The sequence below is a fragment of the Leuresthes tenuis genome, unplaced genomic scaffold (assembly GCF_036924035.1).
Source record: "Leuresthes tenuis unplaced genomic scaffold, fLeuTen1.0.hap1 SCAF_2, whole genome shotgun sequence".
NCBI classification, from domain to species: Eukaryota; Metazoa; Chordata; class Actinopteri; order Atheriniformes; family Atherinopsidae; genus Leuresthes; species Leuresthes tenuis.
The window spans coordinates 20,080,515-20,102,466 of record NW_027325356.1 but is presented as its reverse complement, the minus strand read 5'-3'; the positions used below and the strand labels follow the sequence as shown (position 1 = coordinate 20,102,466).

Sequence of the window (21,952 nt, the reverse complement as noted above, 5' to 3'; positions counted from 1 at the left end):
CTAGTTACTGGTGTGTGACATGGCACTATAAAACTAAACTGTTTCTTGCCAGGCAGGAGACCAAAGATTTGAAGTACAGTATTTCAGCTTCTGGGACAATTTAAGGTCTGGGAAAGCACACAACAAAAGGATGGTGTACTTCAAAAGGAGTCAGAAGCACATTGTTTTAGGGTTGACAAACTCCTCTTGTGCTATAAATTTGCTTTATGATTATGTAATACTGAGTATAGATTGCTGAGATGGCGAAGTTTGTTTGATGAAGTTTACCGTCAGCTTTCTATATATTTGAAAAAAAAAAGAAAATAGAGAAGGAGTCAAGAACTTTAAGAAAAAACTGTAAAAGGATGAGTGGGTAAATGAAACATATGACTAGAAGAAGCTGTCAGCTGCATCTCTAACTGAAATGACTAAGTTAGTGAGGTGCATTGAGAATGATAATTAAATATGGGGCCAAAGATTGGCAAGGTGGCCCCTGTACCTTTAGGCCAGGGGAAGAATGGGTTTTGGAGCTCACATAGCCCAGGGCCCATGTTAGACTCAGGCGCTAACCCAATTTCACACTATGTGACTGGGCCTGGCCTGTTTCAATGCAACATCTGAGCGTGAGTGCCATCTGGTCCAGGCCTGTAAAGGAAATGGCCTTGCTTTTCACACTGATCGGATTAGGGTGTTTTTAATTCATTCGGGATGTGTCCTTGCGTGTTAATTGGCTCAACATGGCCAGTGAATCTTTCCTGTTGCTTGTTACAGGCTGCTCTCTTCTTCAAACTCTCTTTAGAGGGTCAATGTTCTTTAGAAATTAAGTGTTTTAGAATGTTTTGACAAACTTTAGGGGATTCAATCCAATGTAAAAATGAGCAATTCTGTCATATTTTCTGAGCAATACGTTAGATCACAGTAGAGAATTACAAGTTCATGGCTTTTGCAAAAAATGACAGAAATTTATGCTCATGTCAGTTTATCAAGTTAAAATTTTGGGCTTTCATTTTAGGAGAGAGACATGTTTATCCTCTGAATAAACACTTTTGATGTGCATTTGGAGTGATTTTCTCTTTGATATGACAGTTACAGTGTGTTATTCAAGACAACCACAAATCAGCGTGGTATCGTCAAGACAAGGAATAACGCAATACTCAGTACACAGTTTAACTGTATTTGCAGATTTGTTGTAGGAAATGTGCAAAGATTTGGAAACAATGCACCACAAGTTTGATAAAGTTCCAAAGAATAGAATATCCCTATTTGAATGAATACTGTTTTTAATGATCACAATACTTAAATGAGGTTAGGTAAAGTGTGGTGTCTTGAAGATTAAAATTTCACACGTGAAGTAATTTACAAAGCATCTCATTTTAGGATATTATTTAAAGCTTGGCTGTCAGTGCCTCTGATCACATTATCCACACACAGCTTCCTCTAATTAAACAGAAGTTCACAGTTGTTCCTTAAGATGTACTAATTAGGCTGCGACACTAACAATCCCCACTCACACGTAGGCTAAAAGAATTTCAGGTGGTGAAAGGATCTGATAAGATCCCGCTCCATATTAATCGAAATAGCTTAAACATATTCTAAGCTTAACAATGCAGACAAAGCAGTTTGATTGTACAGCATTGTTTTGTAGCTGTTGGTACATGTTGATGGTAACATATTAGCTAAGGCTCACAAGTGTTGCTGATCAGTTCCCGTTAGTCCGATTCCATACTTACATGTTTGCTAAGAATTCAATTTTGCTAACCAGGCATAAGGGTTGTTTCTGTTTTCTTTTGGGAAATGTTAAAAGTCCCAGGCTCTTAAACTATACATTGAACTACACATAGCTTTCTGTGCATTTTGCATTATCTTTCAAGAGTAAACAATGTATATTTTGAATGATTGTGGGAAATTCTGACTGTTTGCAATGAGCTCGTCACTGGTTTTATTAGGTTTGCAATTTATAGTGAACGTCAGACACCTTGCAGGAATTTGTTTTTCTTTTTGTGACATATGAAATGTCAGCTCATGGAATGCTACGTACATGTGCTAGAATAAAGCACAACATCCACCAGTAGTCATTGAGCCCTGTCCTATTATATGTCATGGCTTATTAAAGTACAAGACACAACTGTACAACTCGTACAAAAACTGAAAGGATTGACCGTTTATTGTAGGCAGCGCAAATAGTATAAGGGGATCAGCGAAGGAAAGAACAGATTAACAGGTGGGCAGAGTTTGGTAAGAAAAAGAGAAGTCCAAAAACATGCAGGAGGTCAAAAATGAGAAGATAAAAGAAATTGGAAAGTGACAGATTGGACAGCAGGATAGACAATACGGCTGAGTGAATGTTAAAGTAACACTTGAGAATTTGGCAAATTATTTCCCCTTTGGGTCACCCACAGTTGCAGGATATAACACCAACATAATAAAAACAAATCTCAGTGTGAATCCTGCACATGTACAGCCATACATGTGAATTTGTTGAAATGTCGAAGAGGCCTCAAAGACAGCATCAAAACTCCACAAAAATTTCAAGCAACCATAAAAGCAAAATTGTTTGGTGTGAGGCAGGAAATTAAAGTCTTGATTTGCTGTATACCAGATCCCAAGTGTTCTAGGGCAGCTTCAGGCCCAAATATTAGCATAACAAAGGTCAATGTGAAGTACACTGAGTCAGAAGCACGTAGTTTTAACATTCACTAACTTTTCTAGTCTTGTTTTAAAGTTTAGTAAAAGATATTAGATATTATAAAGATATAGAAAGAGGCAAATGAGGGGAAGCCCTGAGAGCTCAGCATACCGTAACAAGAGAAAAACATACAAGCACACACACACACACACACACACCCACCCACACACAAAGAGAAAAAAACACAGATTTATAACATTTATAAGTACAGTCCCCACAATCTAATAAATAAAAGAACTGCAAAAAGAAATAGATCGAAATGTAGTCACAAAAATACAACCAAATACAGAAATCAGCTGCAAATAGAACAGACTACATTAGAATTGCTAGAGGAAAGACGCTCCCAATTCAAATAATCCAGGAAAACACACATAATTGTGTGAGCACAAGGCAAATAGTCAACTTCCCTGGATAAGCAGAAAAAGCACAGTGAGCCATTATAATTCTTATAATAGGATTGGGGAATGTCAAGGTTTTTCAGGGAAGGGAGTAACCATCTAGATTTCCAATATTTGGCCAGTTCATCCACATTATTCCTGTTTGAAAGTCTGCTCTGATATTTTTCTTAGGTTTATCCACTCAGGTGTCTCAGCAGCTCACTGTCTGGTTCTTAAGAGACCTAGCTGGCCAATGTCCTCTGGGAGGAGCTTTCAGAATTGTTCTTTATTCTTCTTTCAGTGAAGAATTACTGTTATAATAGGATTAAAGAAAAAAAACAGTATTGTAATTATTCTTGTTTATTTGGTCCACAAACATGTTGTGCTCTATACAGGATAGAAACATGGTTTAAACACCAAAAACAACTGGCTAGTTTGTATTATACCTGCTACTTTCATAGAGGTTGTTCCATTTCCAAGACTATAAAACCTTATCAGAAAAAAAAGTTCACATTGACAAGAATGGACAGAATGCTAAGAGATAGAAAGGAAATTAAATGCAGAGTGGGGGAGGATTTTTATGCAGCTAGTTTTCACTTAACATCTATGTTATTTTTTCATCAAAATGCAGGAATATTTGATATCTCCTTCACAAGGCAACTCCTCAAGATAACAGATATTTATGCTGTATGGGAATATACCCGTCTCCCCCACAGATTTCAAAACAAAATAAGAGCAGAAAAATAAAAGGGACTCTGTTTTCAAATGATTCATACGTTCACGTTTTGTACAGCAGAAAAACAAATGTGACACTGCTGTATGTGGGAAAGCCTCGCAGTGTCCAGTGAAACTGCAAACTGGGTGAATAAGCAGTTTTAGAAAAAAGTTGAAATTTCAGTCTGACTAAGACAGAATGTTGCACTTAACATCACCATGGCAACCTCAGTTGCCACCTCGGGCACAGCTGATGGACATTTGATAATCGACAGTTTGTCTCATCTCGGTTCCACTTGCAAACATTTTGATTGATTTAGCATAAACTTTTAAGCAGTTAGCAAGACACGAGAGAGGGGCAGTCTCAGTAATCCCACGACAATTTCTCCAGAAATTACACACTTGTTCTTCAAGTGATGCCAAAAGCATCTACATTAAAATCTATAGATGAAACCTAAGGTCCCACCTGTGGTGTCCATTTACATTTATTGGTTTGATAACTTGTGACAGTCATAGAGATAGAGCCTGACGTTTGACAGGTTAAAATCTCATGTCTTTCAAATACTGAATCCAACTGCCTCAAAAGATAATTCAATGATGCTGCTACATTTTAAAAAAGCATTCTACTATTATCACTTTCATTATTGTTATTATCATCATTATCAAAATACATAACTGATAAAATCATTTGATTACTCTTTTCAACCAATGTTGTTCAATGTTTCCGCTTGAGCGCTCATCAGACACATATCTTGGTTTCTTGGTAGCTAAACTGAACCTTAGCCTTAAGGTGAAATCACACCCATCTCTACTCTTGGAGATTGAGATAACTACCAATTTAACATGTTCAGTTAAAAAAAAGTGTTATTTTGTCCTGTTTGTATACATTTGAATAATTGTTGATTTTTGAATACGTTGTGTTGCCTGTTCATGTGTTTACTTACTTGTGTTTTCACATTATCTCCTGTATGTTCTTTGTCCTTTTGGATCACCCTATCTGCCTATCACAAGGGCTGTGTTTAAATATGCAGCCACAATGCGGTAAGTTACTCATTTTCTAATGTTGTTCTCAATTTCAACTGTGACTTTTCATCTTATATTTGATCCATTACAAACTTGTCATGTTGCTTAGAAAAAGCAGAGTTAGTTCTTTTTTTTTTTTCTCTTTTGGATCTGAAAAACATAAAAAAGTTAAAGCATAGACACTGTGGGAAATTTGCGTAAAGTCATCCATCCATTTTCGATACCCACTTACCTATTCAGGGTCATAGGGAGACTGGAGCTTATCCCATCTGCAATTAGGCAAGTGGCAGGGTACACTTTTGGACAAGTTGAAAGTCCATCACAGGGCCACCAAAAGTAACTTGTTATTCTAAAATGATGCCCTACAGCATATGTGTCACTCGTATGTCAACTGAAAAAGGGACTAAAAAAATTATTTTCAGTCAACAAGGGGAAATGGGAGTTGTTGCAATGGATATAATTCTTCAAATCCCAGAGTTTTGCCAAATAATAATCCACTCACAGCAAATGATCAAATCTCTTCACATTCAAAAATGAGTCCAAACCAGCGCAGTTTATGCTCATACTTTTTTAATGTATCACAATGAGCAAGAAACATACTTGATGAAATATTTTCAAAGGAGTATATTCAATTACCATCTACAATCAACTTAACTAGGACAACAAGGTTTTGTGACAAAAGTTTCTTTAAAAGTCTGAAGTTCCATGTGGTTGTATGTATGTTAGTTTCCATGTAATTTGGTACAGTTTGGAAATCTTCATATAATTACAGTAACAAAAAAGCTAACAAGACTACAGTATAGAAAAGACATCAAGAACAACATTTTTGGTTTAACTTGCTCTTTTTTGTACATTGCAAGGCTGTTTTTTTCTACCCTCAGATGGGCTGCCTGGAGCCACAGAGCCATGCTTATGAGGCTCAAAGGAGGAATAATTCAAGGAAACAAACAAACAAAAAAAAACTAAAAGCATAAAAAAAACATTGTGGCACCAGAAGTCACAAAAGGAACAGAGCGCTCCAAGTAACAGTTCATCTTTGAAGTTGGAGCAAATGGTTGTTTGGTTGTTAGTTTGGTTGGTAATTTTGGTTAATATGCTTTTCTTAGTGTGACTGCCTCTTTAAGAATGACAGCTTAAGAACCCATCCCCTCTCTATGTTATCAATTTCTCTATTTAGATTATGTAACAAACACAGAGAGGGGTGAGCCGCCATTTAACTGGAGAGCTTTACTTGTCAACCAGAGACAAGCACAAGGAAATGAAAAGGGTAGCAATGTGAAGAGGAAGAAATGAAGCAAGCATCTCTGTCCATCCAGTCCTGAAATTTGGAAAATGTCCATCAAAGAGCAGAAGCGGAGGCAGAGCTGGAGAAAGAAAGAACAGGCAGAAAGGAGAAGGAGGCAGCTGGAGCCACTTAAGTTCAGTTTCATCTAACGACTTTCCTCTGTGTGTCACACATGTCCATTGGTTCCAGAGTCCATTCCCATTACAGAGTTGTCAGTAATCAAATAAGGAGGTGGTTTTTAAAGCTGTTTTGAGCCTGCCTATGGCTCCCATATGCCCAGTTTTGGTGTGCCCACAGCCTCTCGCGTCCTCTTAACGAGATCCCCTAAGCTTCCCAGAGTCCTTTTTATTTATTTTCATTCCTTCTTCAAGACAAAAAAAAAGTAAAAAAAAGCAAAAAAAAAAAGCTGATGTCTTGTTTTAAATATATCTATATCTGTATACAGGTACACGTTAGTTTTCACAGTGGGCAAAAGATGACCTCTACAGCAAAACCTTGTCTGTATCTCTCTCTTGTAATTGTCCATTAAAATCAAGTATCCCAATGTAAGCCAGTGGATCCAAGTATCCACACTAGCGTTTTGTGCCACAATAGAATATACACTTATTTGGGGCACAAATTTGTTTATTTTTGTGTCAGCTGCATAAAGCTTTGGCCACATTTATATATTCAATCAAAGTAAAAACTGCTCAGTGCTTCGATATCATCATTCTCATTTCTGATCATTAATGCTTTCTTTGAATTGGATTTTCTAAATTTAAGTTAATCATAATCCAGCTTTGTGGTTCTATTTATTTGGTGTGTAACATATAACAAAAACAAACAGCAAACAAGGAAAAAATTGAATTGATGCTGGCTCTTATGAAACACACACACACACACAAACACAACATACAAACCCTCACACAGTCCATGCTGGCTTCTCCTAATGTGGAGACCTCAACTCTGTCATCCACAAAACAGCCCAAATGATTACACTTTGGAAATCAAGGAACAAACAATGTCATTGAGACAATGAATATTAAGAACATTATCACACCATCAAGTGGCCAGGTCATGCTTTTTTGTTTGTTTCTTAATTTCAGCAATTCAAATTAAAGCTAGTGTTAATTTATGATCAAAAGTAATATACAGAAACTAAAATAAAATACAAGAACTTATAAGAAAATAACAATAAATGTCTGACATTATCTGAAACTGAAAATAAAGCAAACATATTTGAGAACTGTACAACTTAAGAATTTTTCAAAACAAGAAAGTACACATGAACAGTATTCCAGAAAACTGGACTCAAAAATGATCAAGCTTGCAGACCAGATCTACTGACGTTCAACAGCATCTTGTGGTATTAACACCGAATCACATTTCTCAGCCAGAACTAAAAACGTTTTAACACTTCTGAGATTGTTTGTGCCTTGAATAAAGATGTATACATTTGCTCTACAAAAGAGGCCAAAAAAGACGTCTTGGTTTTGGTTTAGAAAATTAACCTCTTTAGTTTATCACATCATCAATGAGAAGGTCGGGGTACCTATACACATCCATTTCCATTGCAACAAAATGAAGTAGATGACTTCTTTGGATATGAAAGCATCCTAACTATTTGAAAGCAAGGGACATCTTCAAAAAACCTCCTACTTTTTCCAGAAATAATGCTTTGGAATGAAGATGCCCCTTAAAAACCTGTAATCTACGTGTGGAAGTGGCACCCTGCAGACACATGCGACAAGTCACTGGCGGACCTCCCTTGACAGGGGGCAACAAGACCTCAGCGAAACAGCCATTTAATCCCTCTGAGACTAGTTGTAGGTTGACTGGCATAAATATCACTAAACCTATGAGACGCATCAGTACCAGATGTATTATATACATTTTTTGGTAACCACTGTTACTTGCTTAAGAAGTGAGCAACAGCCTTGACTGGATGGAGGGATTCTCAGCAATGTTCCATGCCAGCACAAAATGACATAGAGAGGTCACTTTGTTCAGCAACCAACGATGCAAAAAATTTACACAACAGTTTACAGTCACTTTAAAAATGAGAAAAAAATAGATTGTGACAATTAAAAGCAATCAAATGAGATAGGATCAGTCCTTACTTAAGAAAAATCCATAGTGATATTTGGAATGCACTGTTCTTTACAAACGGTATAGATCATTGGCTTTAAACATTGGTCTGTTCAAAAAGAAAAATCGGCAAAATGTCCTTTGGAACATATATTCACAGTCTTCAAAGTTCCGTTTTTGCAACAAGAAGAAAAAAAAGGTGTTGCAGAGGCAAGAAATTGGTTTTATTGTTTGTTTTAGTTAAAGCTTAGCCAAAAGCAAAATGAGCATGCATCTAGGTATTCTTTTTCTTTTTTTTTTTGTTTTTTTCAAAATTCTACATTAGCAGCAAAACATATGTCCTTGAAGACCAGACCTTATACATTTTCTTTAAAAAAAAAATGGACATTTGAATGTGACAAAAGTCAAACAAAGATCAATAACCTCTATCTTACAAACTGCAATGGCTCTGTAACGGTGCTACTCCACAATGCAAGGACAAGGGCCCTTTTTGGTTTTTGGTATTTACGTAAAAAAGCCACCTGTTTGCCTGCAAAGACGCAGAAACGGCAACTCTGATGCGTACTCCTTTATCCTTTAAAACTTTGTTTCTTTCCTCTAAAAACAGCAACAAATTCTCAAGTATAAAGAAGCCTCTTTTCTCATCTTTATGCACCAATGGTGAAAGTGTTTAGTCTTTGGATTTTCTTTTTGTCTTAAAGCGTGAGAATTATTATTAGTATTCTTTTTTTCATTTTCATTTGTGACAACAAAAAAAAATGTCAAAATGAAAATAAAGACTGTAGCCACACTACATGAAGAACAAAAGACCTGCTTTGTAGTACACACGTCTACAAACAGGGGAGCAGAGAAAAATAAGTGCGAAGAGAGGAACAAGAAGAGTGACAAATAGGAGTCAGACAGTGATAAGTGCACAAAGGTAACACAAAAATTAAATAAAATAAAACTCTCATTATTTCACCCAGGATCTTTTTGTTTTGGTTTGAGCAACACCAACCAAACCATAAAATTTAAATAATTCTGAAAGAGGATCCTGCCTTGTCAGGAGGGGCATTTGGGTGAATGTTTCCCAAGAGGTTGAGAATAAGACAGAAATAAGGTTTAGATAAATTACCTGTCCATAATCTAGACTATCGGAATGACCAAGACAACATCAAATGAAGTGTCATAAAATTGGACAATACAAAAGCTAAATGTACACAAAGTTTTTTTTTTTCAACCTACCATACTGTTTAAATTCATTTCCAATGCAACAATCTACTTAACACCAAAAATGTTCATATCTATCATAAATACAGAAGGTTGATTTTGTTTTCATATCAAAACTCTTTTTTTATCGCCAGTTATTATGTCTGCAATGCTCTTCTTGTCAGGGTATGATGGGATTGTGATTTCCCCCACAATAAAAGGATTTCAAATAATAAAACCAACAAATCATTTACCCTTTCCAAATGCCCAGTAACAATGCCTTATCAAAATTTCATTCAACTTAAAACTTTCTGTCAATGAATCAAGTTCAGAAAGGAAAGGAAAAATAATGCTCATCTTCTGTTTGAAACAAAAGGTGTAAAACATGGACTTCTGTAACAGAAAAAAAACATCTGTGAGCTGTTGACCTGAGAATAAAATAGATATTACATTATTCTTTTACTTTTGCAAGCCATTGGTATCTGAATGCTTAAATAGCAAGAAAACTGATAGACTATTCTCCCATACAGTACATACTGGCTTTTAGTGACTGTGCTATTATGTAAAAATTATTAAGAAACGAAGGGACAGCTTGTTGACTCACATTTCTTTAAAAGGGTTCTTGGGCCATTTGTCAACTTTGAGGCAGTCCATTGCCATACAGTACAGCATTCCTCCACCATTACCCAAAACGTAAGTGCAGTGACCTTTGATCTTTTTTGTTCTCACATATTAGTATGCATGTATTTCAATTGAGTAGAAATTAAAACAAAACAAAACAAAACCAAAACAAAACCCAAAATGAAAACCAGCATGTTGATATGGGAAAACAATCCACTAACATTTAAATTTTTGGTTACAAGCTTTGGAATTGCAGTTAGTCTTTACACATCTTTTTCTGAAATTGGTTTGTATACTTTTAATGTATTTTTAACATTGCTGCTTTTTATGTTTTTTTTTCCATTTGTGATTTTTTTTTGTCATTTTCTTAGTGTTTTTTACATATTGTCCATCACTGAAAGCTCTTTTACAATCTGATGGAGTCTGTTCCTACACTAGCAAGGTTACTACTACAACTATTACTGTCTTTAACAAAGCCAGACTGCTGTGGCTCCTCTCCCGTCCTGCCCAGCCTGTCTGCTGACTTCTGACTGCTGTCAGAGTCAGACTCGTCGGTAAAGACGTCTGTTGGTATCGAGGTCTGAACTCCTGAGGTGCTCAATGAACTTGAGGTAACCGTTGAAGGTGAGGACACTGGGGGAAAAGAGGAGGAGGAGGGACTAGCATTGGGCTTCCCAGCTAAAGCTCTCGAGAAAGGGGCCTGGGGCCAGGGTTTGCCGGCAGCTGTGGTGTTGAGTGGAGCCACGGACGAGGAGCACAGGGAAGAGGAAACAGCAGAGGATGGCATGGTGGCAGATGTTGTTGGCAGGGGAGGGGGGCTGCTGATGGGATGAGTGGCAGACTGCGAGGTAGATGCGGTGTTAGGATTGGGGAAGCAGGCTGAAGAGTGAGGTAATAAACTAGTAGCGTGCTCTTTGGCATTTCTTACTGATCGCTTGATTGTTCTGTGTTTGTGCAATGCCGATTCCAGGTGTTGACTGAGTGCTTTCTCGCCATCCAACGTAGTGTCACAAGCCAGGCAGTCATAGAGACTTCCAGCCCCTACACCTACGCCACCGGGGACACGCAGCAACATCTCTTGCAGGTTTGCCACAGACTGACCAAAAAAACAGTTAGATTTAAGGTGGGTAATAGCCGCTTCTTCCTTGGTGAAAACAGCCTGACACTTGCGGCATGCCAGTTTATACTGCACTTTGGGGACGATATACTGGTCTAGGTGGGGGTCCACAGCTTTGCCATCCATCTCATTCTGCTCTGGGGGTACTTTATTATGAGGGGAAGAGGAGGATGTGGAGGAGGAGGTGGAAGTGGGGGGGTCGCTATGGGAGTTGCCCTTTTGCTCCTCTGTTTTAACTGAATCTTTGGCAGAGTCTTTGCGATCCCCCAAATTTTGAGTGGGAACTGGAGTTTGGCTCGCTTTGGGTTGCTGGATCTGCTGAAGCTGACGCTGCTGCTGCTGTAGTGCCTCCTGCAAGCTCTGCTGATATTGCTGGTAATGCTGCAGTAGGGACCCTGGGGACAGGCCCATTAGTGCTTGTGACAATGCTGGGTTGTAAGGGAAGAGACTTTCCATACCATACATTGGTTGAAGGTAGCCCCCTTGGAGGGCCCCAGGGATCTGAGGAGTGTAATAAGGGGAAAAGCCAGGCATGAAGTAGGGTAGGAATTGGTTTGTGAGGAGAGCTGTGGGGTCTGATGCTAGAGCAGCCTGCAGTGCCTGAAGCTGAGCAGGATCTACCACATACTCCGTGCCAGGTGTCGGCATAGAGGTGGCAGGGACAGCTGTGTCTGGCTTCTCCTTCTTGGCGCTGGCAGCCGAAGTGGAAGGGGCAGGAGTGCCTCCAGTTGAAGATGGGGTTGAGGGCTTCTCTGTCTTTTCCTTGGCTGTCTCCCTCTCCTTCTCTTTTACCCTCTCAGAATCACGCTCTTTGGGAGGTTCTGATCGTGAGCCAGACTGGGTAGTTGATGGAGTGGAGGATGAAGTGGGGGTGGGACTTGAGTGGGAAGTAGACGTGTTGGTCTGGGCTGGGCTGGATGCGGCAAGAGATGATGAGGAGGGAGGCTTGTTGGGCAATCCAGACGTGGGCAGGCTTGGTGAGGGTACACTGGCACCAGGCATGTTCAGGAGGTTTGAAGGTTTTGGAGGAGTTAAAGCTGGAAATGTACCAAATAGAGACAGAAATTTAAAACTCATTTAGTATATTTCTTTGACAGATGTACAATTATGTTTTTAATGTAAATCTGGTACGCTATTACATTATAAACATAGACAAAAATATAAAATGATAATCACAAGAGGAATGATAAGAAGCACCAGTCATTTTCAAAAGCCAAAGTTAGTTAGAAAAAGACAATTGTACATAACTTCTGCTAAATTATCCTAGATTTTATAGTTTTGTTCAATGTGTGATTTCTATTTTCAGCACAAATAGGCGATGTTTTAATTTGTTCAGTTGAAAAACAAATCTGCAAATGCACATTTAAAATTTCAGCAATATATCAGTGAATGAATGCCAAATGATGATGTACCTGAATTAGACGAGTTAAAGCTGGAAAGAGAAGGACTTCCAACTCCTGGCAAAAGCACAGGTGGAATGCCTTGTAGATTTGGATAGGCTGACTGGAGATTCAGAGCCTGCATTGCAGGGTTATCAAACATTCCTTGCTGCTGCATGGCCTGCTGCTGTGCCAGTCCCAGAACTTCATTGGCCTTTTTAATGCGGTCCATCTCTTGCTGGGCCATGAGTTGGCGAACTGTAGCTGGGTCAAAGTATTCTTTTTCCTTATCGATCTGGCTACCAATGGTATCCTTCACCTTAGAGATGTGTTGCTGAGAGAAAATGTGATCACGAACCGAGAGGCGAGCACTGTACTTGACCCCACACAATGTACATTCTGTCTTCGGCCCCTCGTAAGATGTCTGATTTATTCCGAAGTGCTTTGCCATGTTGAGCTTTGCCTTTTTCTCCTTGGCACGGGCATTTTGAAACCACACCTGAACCACTCTCTTTGGAAGTCCAATGTCATTGCCAAGTACCTCACATTCCAGCATAGTGGGCGTCCTGTAGTCATTAAAACAAGATTTCAACACTTTCAGCTGGAGGTTAGTCATTTGGGTTCGGAAGCGCTTTTGGCCAGGCCTGTCTCCACTGTCAATGCTTCTGGTACCTGAGGCTCCAGGGCTTGGTGAACAGGGGTCAGCCAGGCTAGATGTCTCACTGTGGTCAATTATATGTTCATTTTCATAGTCCTTAGCATAAAAGCTTGTTGCAGGGCTTACCAGCCCTGAGGACATCTGGTCATCATTTTCAAGGATAGGAGCTGTGCCTCCAGACTTAGACAGGTAATCACCACTATTTTGGCTGTGCTTTGCATCAGCACTATCATTATCAGCATTGGCCTCATCACCTGTTGTTGTGTCTGTGATAGCTGTGTTCACAGAGGAGCAGTCGTCATTATCCATCTTGTTCTGATCATAGCTGAGGTTCACAGAGGACATTGTTGCACCCTCAAAATCTTCCATTCCTTCAACTTTGATAGATGAAGGACTCAGTAGACCCCTGGGAGACAAATCCATGCTTTTGTTCACTGGTGACATGGAGGAGCTTTGTCCATCACTGTTTGTACATGGGGCTAGTTGGGAGTAACCTGATGTCTCTAGAACATCCATTTTCATGTGCATGCTCTCCTGCTCAGGTAACATACCAGTGAGAGCTAAATTATATCCAGCACGTTTGGCTTCATGCCAGTGACGAGATCTGATGTGAGCCTCAAGGGCAGTTTTTGCTTTAAAAAGAGCTCGACAGAAAGGGCACCTACGATGAGCTTGAGCTGGCCCTACTGCTCTAAACTGTCCTTTTCTCTCTCTCGCTCTAGTATTCTGAAACCACACTTGCACTACTCTCTTTTTTAATCCCACCTCATGAGCAATGTGGTCAAGCATTTTCCGAGTGGGATTGGAATCTAACAAATACTTCTGATAAAGGATCTCCAGCTGCTCAGGTGTGATGGTGGTTCTGAGTCGCTTGTCTCTCTGTGGCTCCTCTCCGCTATTCGTGCTGTCATTCTCCCCTGGGCTAGTGCTAGCTTTTTCCTCAAGCTTCCTCTTCAGGGAGTTCATGGTGGAGGTTGGGGTGGATGGAGAGGTGGCAGAACTACTTGGAATCTGTGACATTGCCCCAGAGAGAAGCTGGCTTGCCAGGAGAGGATTACTGGGATCAAACAGCATGAAAGGCATGTCAATTGGACGGTCAAGGAATTGTGGGTGGATGAACTGATTCTGCACAGAGAGGAAGTGTAATTGCTGGTGTTCCTGCCAGTGCTCAAAAGAGGGGAATGCAATCTTGCACTGCTCACACTGGTATGGGATCATTTGTTGTGCTAGTTGTTGTGTGGCAGAGGTCAGGTGTGGGTTTAGGCCCATGTGAGAGCTTTGTGATGAGGCTTGGCTTGTCTGAGAGGCTGAGGGACCACACTGCTGTTGTTGCTGAGAGAAGGAGGGAGATGAATGCTTGATGGTTTTTGAGACATTTTGGATCTTCTCTTCTCTCTGTGATCTATGATGTTGGGCCTCAGACTGGGGTTGGTGCACAATTTCCTGCTTAATAGAAGTTTGGTTTTCTCGTGGGTCAGTAGACATCTCTGGTAACTGCTTGGGCTTCTCATCATAGAGGGTTGAGGTGCTTGCTGGTGAGGCTTCCTCTTTCTCACTCGATGAGAGGTGTGCAAATGCTGAAGTTGAGGGTGGGAGTGGGCAGAGACTTGAAGAGGAGGGCATTGGTGTGTGACAGGAAGACCCAGAGGGAGTATAACAATCATGAGAGAGATCCAGCGAATCTTCATTTTGGCTGTCATACTGCCCATCCTCATCTTCATCTTTGTAACACAGCTTCTTTTGGTGTTTTATTAGATCAAATATCCGCTGAAATACCAAACTGCATTTCTTGCACTGGTAGTTCAGATTTGATGTGCGGATATATCGGTCATTTGATAGTTCTCGTCTTTCACCATCTTTTCCTGCTTCACCTTGGTTTTCATAATTCTTCCTTGCCTTCTGACGAGCATTTTGGAACCATACAACAATAACCCGCGTGGGGAGGTTCAAAAGGTTGGAGAGCTGTTCAAATTCATCATCTTTAGGATAAGCATTGGCGTCAAAGAAGTCCTGTAGGACTCTTAGCTGGTAGTCCGTAAACCTCGTCCTGGAGGATCTCTTACTTCCATAAAATTCTTGTTTCTGAGGTTCAGGTGAAGGAGGTTTGGAATCTATTTTTACGTCCTCTAGAGTTGTTGTTGGGGGATTATTGAAGTTGTAAGGCGAGTCTTTGTTGCGCTGCCGTTCTTTAAAGAGGGTGTTTCTGAACCAGTGCTTTATCACTTTTTGTGGCAGCCCAGACTTATCGGCCATTTCTTTGATCTGTTCCTCATTTGGTGAATTGTTGATATCAAAGTACTGTCGCAGGACCCTAAGCTGGTCATCTGTGATGCGTGTCCGTGGCCTCTTGTTCTGCTGCTGCTGTAGCATGGCTGGTGTAAGCTGTTGTTGATAGAGCTGAGCCAGGTCTGATGCTAGACTTGGCTCAACAGATGGTAACTGGGGAGTCAACTGAGCTGGTAAGGACTGTAGAGACATGGACTGCATCATAAGTGGCGAGAAGAGGGGCAAATCCATTGGCATGGGTATTTGTGTCATAGGAACTTGTGTCTGTGGGGGAGGTACAGTTGGGGGTGTAAGTGAGGCAGCAGAGACTGGAATATTTGGTGTTGGAGCTCTTTGGGGTGCTGGGGGAGGTGGCGGTGGGGGAGGAGGTGGGGGAGGAGCTGGTGCAGCCTCTGGTGTCGGAGGTCTCAGTGGATAGAGTTTATCATAATGCTCTCTGTATTCCTTTGCAAATCTCTCAAGGGATCGAAATGGAAAAAAGGCCTGGTGGATATGCTCCTGGTGACTCTTTAGAATCAGTATGTTTGAAAACAGCTTGCCACAGGCTTCACATTCCAGTTTCTCTAATCCCTCAATGGGGTCCACCACCCTTGTTATTCCACCTGGACCACTTGATCCAGTACTTCCAGCTGTCTTTTTCTGAGCTTTCTGTTTATTTTCATTGTACTGAATTACTAACTCAAATCCGAAATTTTCTAGCAAGGCTTTAGTTGCATTTCCTCGAGCATCCGAAGCAATCCTAGGCGGAGGTAAGCCAGTGTCTTGGTTAATGTTTATTGAAATATGCTGAATATCCTTCTTTTCTTTTGGCTTGCTGTCAGTAGAATCTTTGTTTACATAATCCTCACTTTTTTCAGTTGCATCCTTCTCCTTTTGCATTTCTCTATCCTTCTCATTGTGAGAGGAGGAAAGTCTGTGCTTTTTTTCAGCTTGCTGAAGGAGAGATGCACTCTGCTGAAGCAGTGCCATTTGGCTTTGAGCCTGTTGCTGCTGCTGTTGTTGTTGCTGCTGCTGCTGCTGCTGCTGCTGTTGTTGGTGCTGCTGCTGCTGAAAATGGTGATGCATCAACTGCTGTTGCAAGCAACTCTGCTGGGCTGAGTTTTTTAGGTCTTCCAGTAGGGAGGAGGTTGAGGATCCAACTAGGCCAAGTGCTGAGTTGCTGATGTTGATCTCTGGGTTCAGCTGAAATTCTGCTCCGGGGATGTAGAAAGGGAACAGCAACTGCTGCTGTTGCAGGGGTAAAAGTGCATCAGTTGTCATTGGGAAGTGCTGCAGAAGTGCTGGATTGAATAGCTGTGATTGTAAAAGAGCAGCCTGCTGCTGAAGCTCTTGCTGAAGTTGGGCTTGAGCTTGGGCTTGAGCCTGAGCCAATTGCTGTTGTTGCTGGAGCTGCTGTTGTTGTCCCCTGGCAGAGAGAATCTCTGCAAATTTAGACTTTTTCGCTTCATGGTTCTCAGATGGTGAGGAATGGCAGCTCGCTGAAGAATTCCCCAGACTTTCAATGCTAGGAGTCTGATTCATGTGGTTTCCTCCAAGAATATTCTGAGCTGACTGAGAGCCAGAAGAACTGTGGTTGGCAGAGCTAGTAGCTGAGTTGCTGGCTGGGCTTGGACTAGATGTTGAAGTGCTCATGCTGGACCCTACACCACTCACACCAGTAGCACTTGCGGAGCTTGTGATTCCTCCTGCTGCTTCAAGTTTGGCTGCCCTAGCTTTGGTCTGGTGTAGAACAGAGCGCATGTGGATTTCCAGAGTTGAACTCTGGCTATATGCCACATTACAAGTGCTGCACTTGAATGGCTTGTTGTCAGGGCTGCTGGTAGGCTCAGGTTGTCCAGTCGTAGACTCCTGTAGTGCCCTCTTCACCTTGTGCAGGTGGGAGACAGAGTTATAGTGAACCAGAAGAATATTCTTTTGCGTAAAAGACTCTTTGCATACAGTACACTTGAAAGGTCGAGATGGATCCAAGAACTTCTCCATTGTAAAGTTGGGGCCCTTTCTGAATGGCAAAGCACGTTTAGGCTCAGCTCCAGAATCTTCCTGCAGTGAGCCAGAGTCGCTGCCTGTTGGACTTTGTTTTTCCTCTGGATCACTGTCATCTCCTTCTTTGTCATCTTCTCCCAGACTGCCATGCTCCTCACCAAGAGTGGGATCACCCATTGCCATAATGTCACCATTCATCAATAATCCCCCGTATAGTTGCTGGATATCAGCTTCACTCAGCTCCAAGTGGCTGGTTTCTAGATGCTTCTTCAAGGCCTGTAGCGTTCTGAAGCTCCGCTGGCAAAGGCAGCACATGGTGGCTGCCCTAATCACATGGTACTGTGAATGGAGCTGTAATTTTTCCACAGTCTTGAAGGCCAGGCTGCACTGGTTACATCGGTACTTGTACACATGACGATCTGAAACAGGCAATTGGGGCCTTTTGTTGTGAACTTCATTGAAGTGCATTTGGAGAGAGTTGGAGGATTTGAACACTTGATTACAGCCTTTCTTCCAGCACAGAAATCCGGTGGCATCGTCTTTTTCTGACTGCTGATCTTCCAGAGGTGACTTGCGAGTTTCAGCCATGTCTGTGGGGAGGGACACCTTTTCTGGATCAGCATCTGATGCATCTGTGAAAAAAAAAAATAAAAAAAATCAATAAAAAAGAGAGCTATTCATCAGGTTCACAACATTTTGTTGAGATTATTTATATTAATTCATTACAGTATTGTCAATGATGGTGATTAAGACACTCATTGTAAGTGCAGTATATGTAAGAAACCATCAAGCAATTACTAATTACAAAGTCTGGAAATATTATTCATAGGGCCTTGTTTAGAGTGAGAACCAAAGCATTTAAAAGACACCTTCTTTAAATACACTATGTGCAAAAAAGACACTACAGACCACACCATAGTGAAACTATTGTGAAAACTGTAATGTGGAATAAAAATGAAATTTCTGACACTCAAATACCAACCAGCTTGTTTCTTTGAATCTTCAGAGCTAGAGTTGGCCGTAGCATGCGGGGTGCTCTGGGACTCTCTGTCTGGACTAGGCACAGGTATGAACATACTTGCTGGTAATACCTCAGTAGCTGTCACCTGTGGAAAAAATAGGACAAAGACATCCAAGTGTTAATAACCTCACTGTGAGGCAATGTATGTTTATAATTTAAATGATTAATTAATCAAATGCAATTTGAGGTTGCAGAAAATAACATTTTCATACAGTGCCGTCAAGTCAAACTCAGCTTGCAACTTCTCGAATGATGCAGCTGTAAATGCCAGTTAAATGTGAAAAGATTCAGTTTAAGATGAATTGGTAAATTAGTTTTATACTCCCTAATAAAATGAGTTAAACAAGACCATGTAATTGTTTGTGACAACATTTAGATTTCTAATTTGTGAGGAAATGCCTTCCTTTCATTAATGTCCTTATTGGGATAGTTGGAACAACAGCAACCTTAGCAACATCTGTTTATTCCAGTTACTCCTTACCAGCTCGCTCATTTCTCTCCTTGGTTGCCTCTTTTCAGACCCAAAACATCTCAATGAATCAAAATTGCTCATAACACGGTTAAAAAATGTAGTTTAAAAAAATAAACCAAAAGTGAGAAAGTCAAATCTGTAGGTTTCATACTTTGGTTAACTACCAAATGTTCCACATGCTTTCTAACTGCTCCTTCAATAATCACTGGGCGCAGTCGCTGAAAGTATTGAAGTATGTCATGTAGCCTATAAACCGGATCCAAATAAAGAATCACCCTATAGCAAGAAATACTTCAAGGTTAACTAGAAGCAGGTGACAACAGGTGACAAAGATCAAGCTATTTCTCTCTTTGTTTTTCAAATAAAAATAAACGCAGCCAGTTTGGAAACTATATATAATAATACCCCAAAACAAGAAAATAATTTACATTCCAAACTGGACTATTTCTGACCAATTGCTTCATTAGGCGATTAGAGGAAAGAGCAGAGTATCCCAAGGTCACTTTTAATTCAGACTGCCTAATTGGCAAACATGGTTCAAAATGGCTATCATCCAGGCAGACTCAGAATTAATGAAGCACAATTATTTTCATTACCCCTATCTTACTCAGACAGAAAATGAGACATGGAATGAGGGAAGGAGGGCGGTAAGAGTTTATATATAATATATTTACACCCTCTGCTACACAGTACGCAGTATGCAATGTTTATGAGACGGACATGAGGTGGAAAGGAAAAGAAAGATGGGAGTGCAGAGATGACAGGTGGATGAAGGGATAGACGGTGGGAGAGTGAATGCATCATTATGCACATTCGGCATGGAATAAAAGTCACCTATTTCAGAATTAATTAGGATTGTCTCTGTAGACATGCGGAAAGGATAAAGTACCTTTCCATCTGCATTCAGTTGTAAAAAGGTGCTGGCTTTAATGTGTGTTATATTACCTCTGTTCTATCTCCTCTTGTAGTGGTTCAGTACATTACTACCTCTATAAAAGAAATAAATATTGCCATCTCCCATACTAATGTGCTTGCCATTTACTTTCTAGATGGCGGATGAAGATGGTTAGGCAGGGGGAAGAGCAATGTTTTATTCTGTGATTGTCCAGCAAGCTATTTAGCCCCGCAGGATAGAACAGAACAAAGATTTGCTCAATGATTTACAAGAAAGAGGGGAAAATAAAATTTTATTCGTCCTTGATGGGCATTAAAGGAAGCAAAAGGATTTCTCTCTTGGTAGAAGAAGTTGCACCAGTGCACTGCAGCAGATATAAATCTAGCTCAAGAGTCATTGATGACTCTAGCTACAAACACCACAAATATAGCATCTTATTTCCTTTATTAGCACTGCTGCACATGTCAGTATTTATAAATGTTGCTTTCTGCATGTGTTTTTGTAAGATTTTATTGAGTGGCATTGGATACAAACATCTTAATTCCTTTTAAAGGAAATTCAATTCAATTAATTTAATTAAGTGTTGTAACTGTCCATTAACTTCTGGTTGATATGTGTCACAATTATCATTGTAGCAATCATCATAAAAGGCTTTGTTTTGACTGGCATACAGGTGATTATAGACACAATATTTATGCCTACGCATCCTCAGCTACACCCTCCCAAAAAAATAATAATAAAAAAAAAAAATTGTGAGTTCACTTCCCAAAATGACACTAATTAAAAGAGATATTTAAAGCGCACTCTGCTGATGAGCGCATGAAGACAATGAAAAAGACAAAGGAAATGTGGATCTAAGGTCTAATCATTTCCATGAAGCCTGCAGCCATTTCACATCATTCTTTGTGTTTTATACAAGGGGTGAATGTTGGCATTTTAGAGCGTTGAATGCAGGAGTAACAATTGTTCTCACAGGCAGGCAGCTACTGCAGACAGAGGGATTCATTAGGAGTAAGGTACTCTTCCTCTTGACATTGCTGAATGCTCACACTGGTCCTTGACCTGACCCAAAGCCTGCAATATGATTGGCCATAATGTGCTTAAGTAGCAACGCGGGGCTGATACCAGAGTATTGGTTAGCTGGGGTTTTCTTGCCTCCAATACAAAACATAAATAACTATGGAGCTATCTTTATAGGACAGTGGACTATGAGAAACTGGAATCAAAACTTGGATTGATGCTATTTATGGTATTGATTATATCTATGTCTTGCAGATTTAGCATTATAGTTATAAATTACTTTTCCATTTACTGGCTTATCAATGCATTCTATACTGTTGCTCTATTCAATCAGATGGCAAAAAACTAAATAGAATAAACAACAATAATTACATAAAGAAATAACAATGCAGTGCCCTGCAAAACAACTCCAGCCACCCCCCTTTCACCAATCGCAATGTGATAAAACAGCCAATGTGCACAGACAAAAAACTGTTGCTTAAGAACACTTAAAAGTATAGCTTTTTTGAAGAAAATATCTTAATAAGTAGCTTTAGCTCAAGACTTCCATAGCACTGTTTCCGATTCAAATTTGTGTATAATAGACAATAATATATGACTTACTGTGGCAATGAGCTTGTCGACACAGTCAGGCGCCACACTGTGAAGGTGTGTGAGGTGGAACTGCAGGTGGATCTTGTTGTTGAGCATGTCCTGGCACAGAGGGCAGCGTAGCATGGGCTGAACAGAGTGCTGCGTCATCACGTGCATTCTCAAGCGATTCAGGTCCGTGTTAGTGAACTTGCAGTAGGGGCACTGGTACACCTGAGGGTTGGCAGACACAGGACCAGAGAAATTCAGGGTCAGCTGGTTGAAATAGGTGCACTGAGCATGGTGGGCTTGCTTAAAGAGAACATGTACATCAGTAGACTAAGTGGGGCCCCCCTCTCAAGAAGCAGATCTCTCTGATCACAGACCTGTGTAATACTGAGTACCACTGAGTCCTGGCAACCACTTCAAAGTGCTCTCATCTGTCAAATGCTATATTGATTTTCCACCTTATACACAATTAGCACTGCTACCAGAGCAGAAAAGCTTAAATAATTTTGAGTAGATTTGAAAAGAAAATATGCATAATGTGAGATAACTAACTAAATTACTGAATATTTATATTGAACTGATGAGTAAGTTTAAGACTTATA

The 21,952-nt window shown here is 40.3% G+C and overlaps 1 protein-coding gene across 1 annotated transcript in view; it reads right to left on the bottom strand.

The window, feature by feature from the left end:
- Positions 1-5,332: 5,332 nt before the first annotated feature.
- Positions 5,333-21,952, bottom strand: part of zfhx3b (zinc finger homeobox 3b) — a 130,352-nt gene continuing 113,732 nt past the window's right edge. Inside the window, exons 8-11 of the mRNA XM_072380567.1 lie at positions 21,375-21,575; positions 18,346-18,469; positions 12,470-17,995; positions 5,333-12,094 (exon numbers count right to left, since the gene is read on the bottom strand). Coding sequence (XP_072236668.1) covers positions 10,347-12,094; positions 12,470-17,995; positions 18,346-18,469; positions 21,375-21,575 — 7,599 coding nt within the window. The 3' untranslated portion in view covers positions 5,333-10,346. The remainder of the gene's footprint in view (positions 12,095-12,469; positions 17,996-18,345; positions 18,470-21,374; positions 21,576-21,952) is intronic.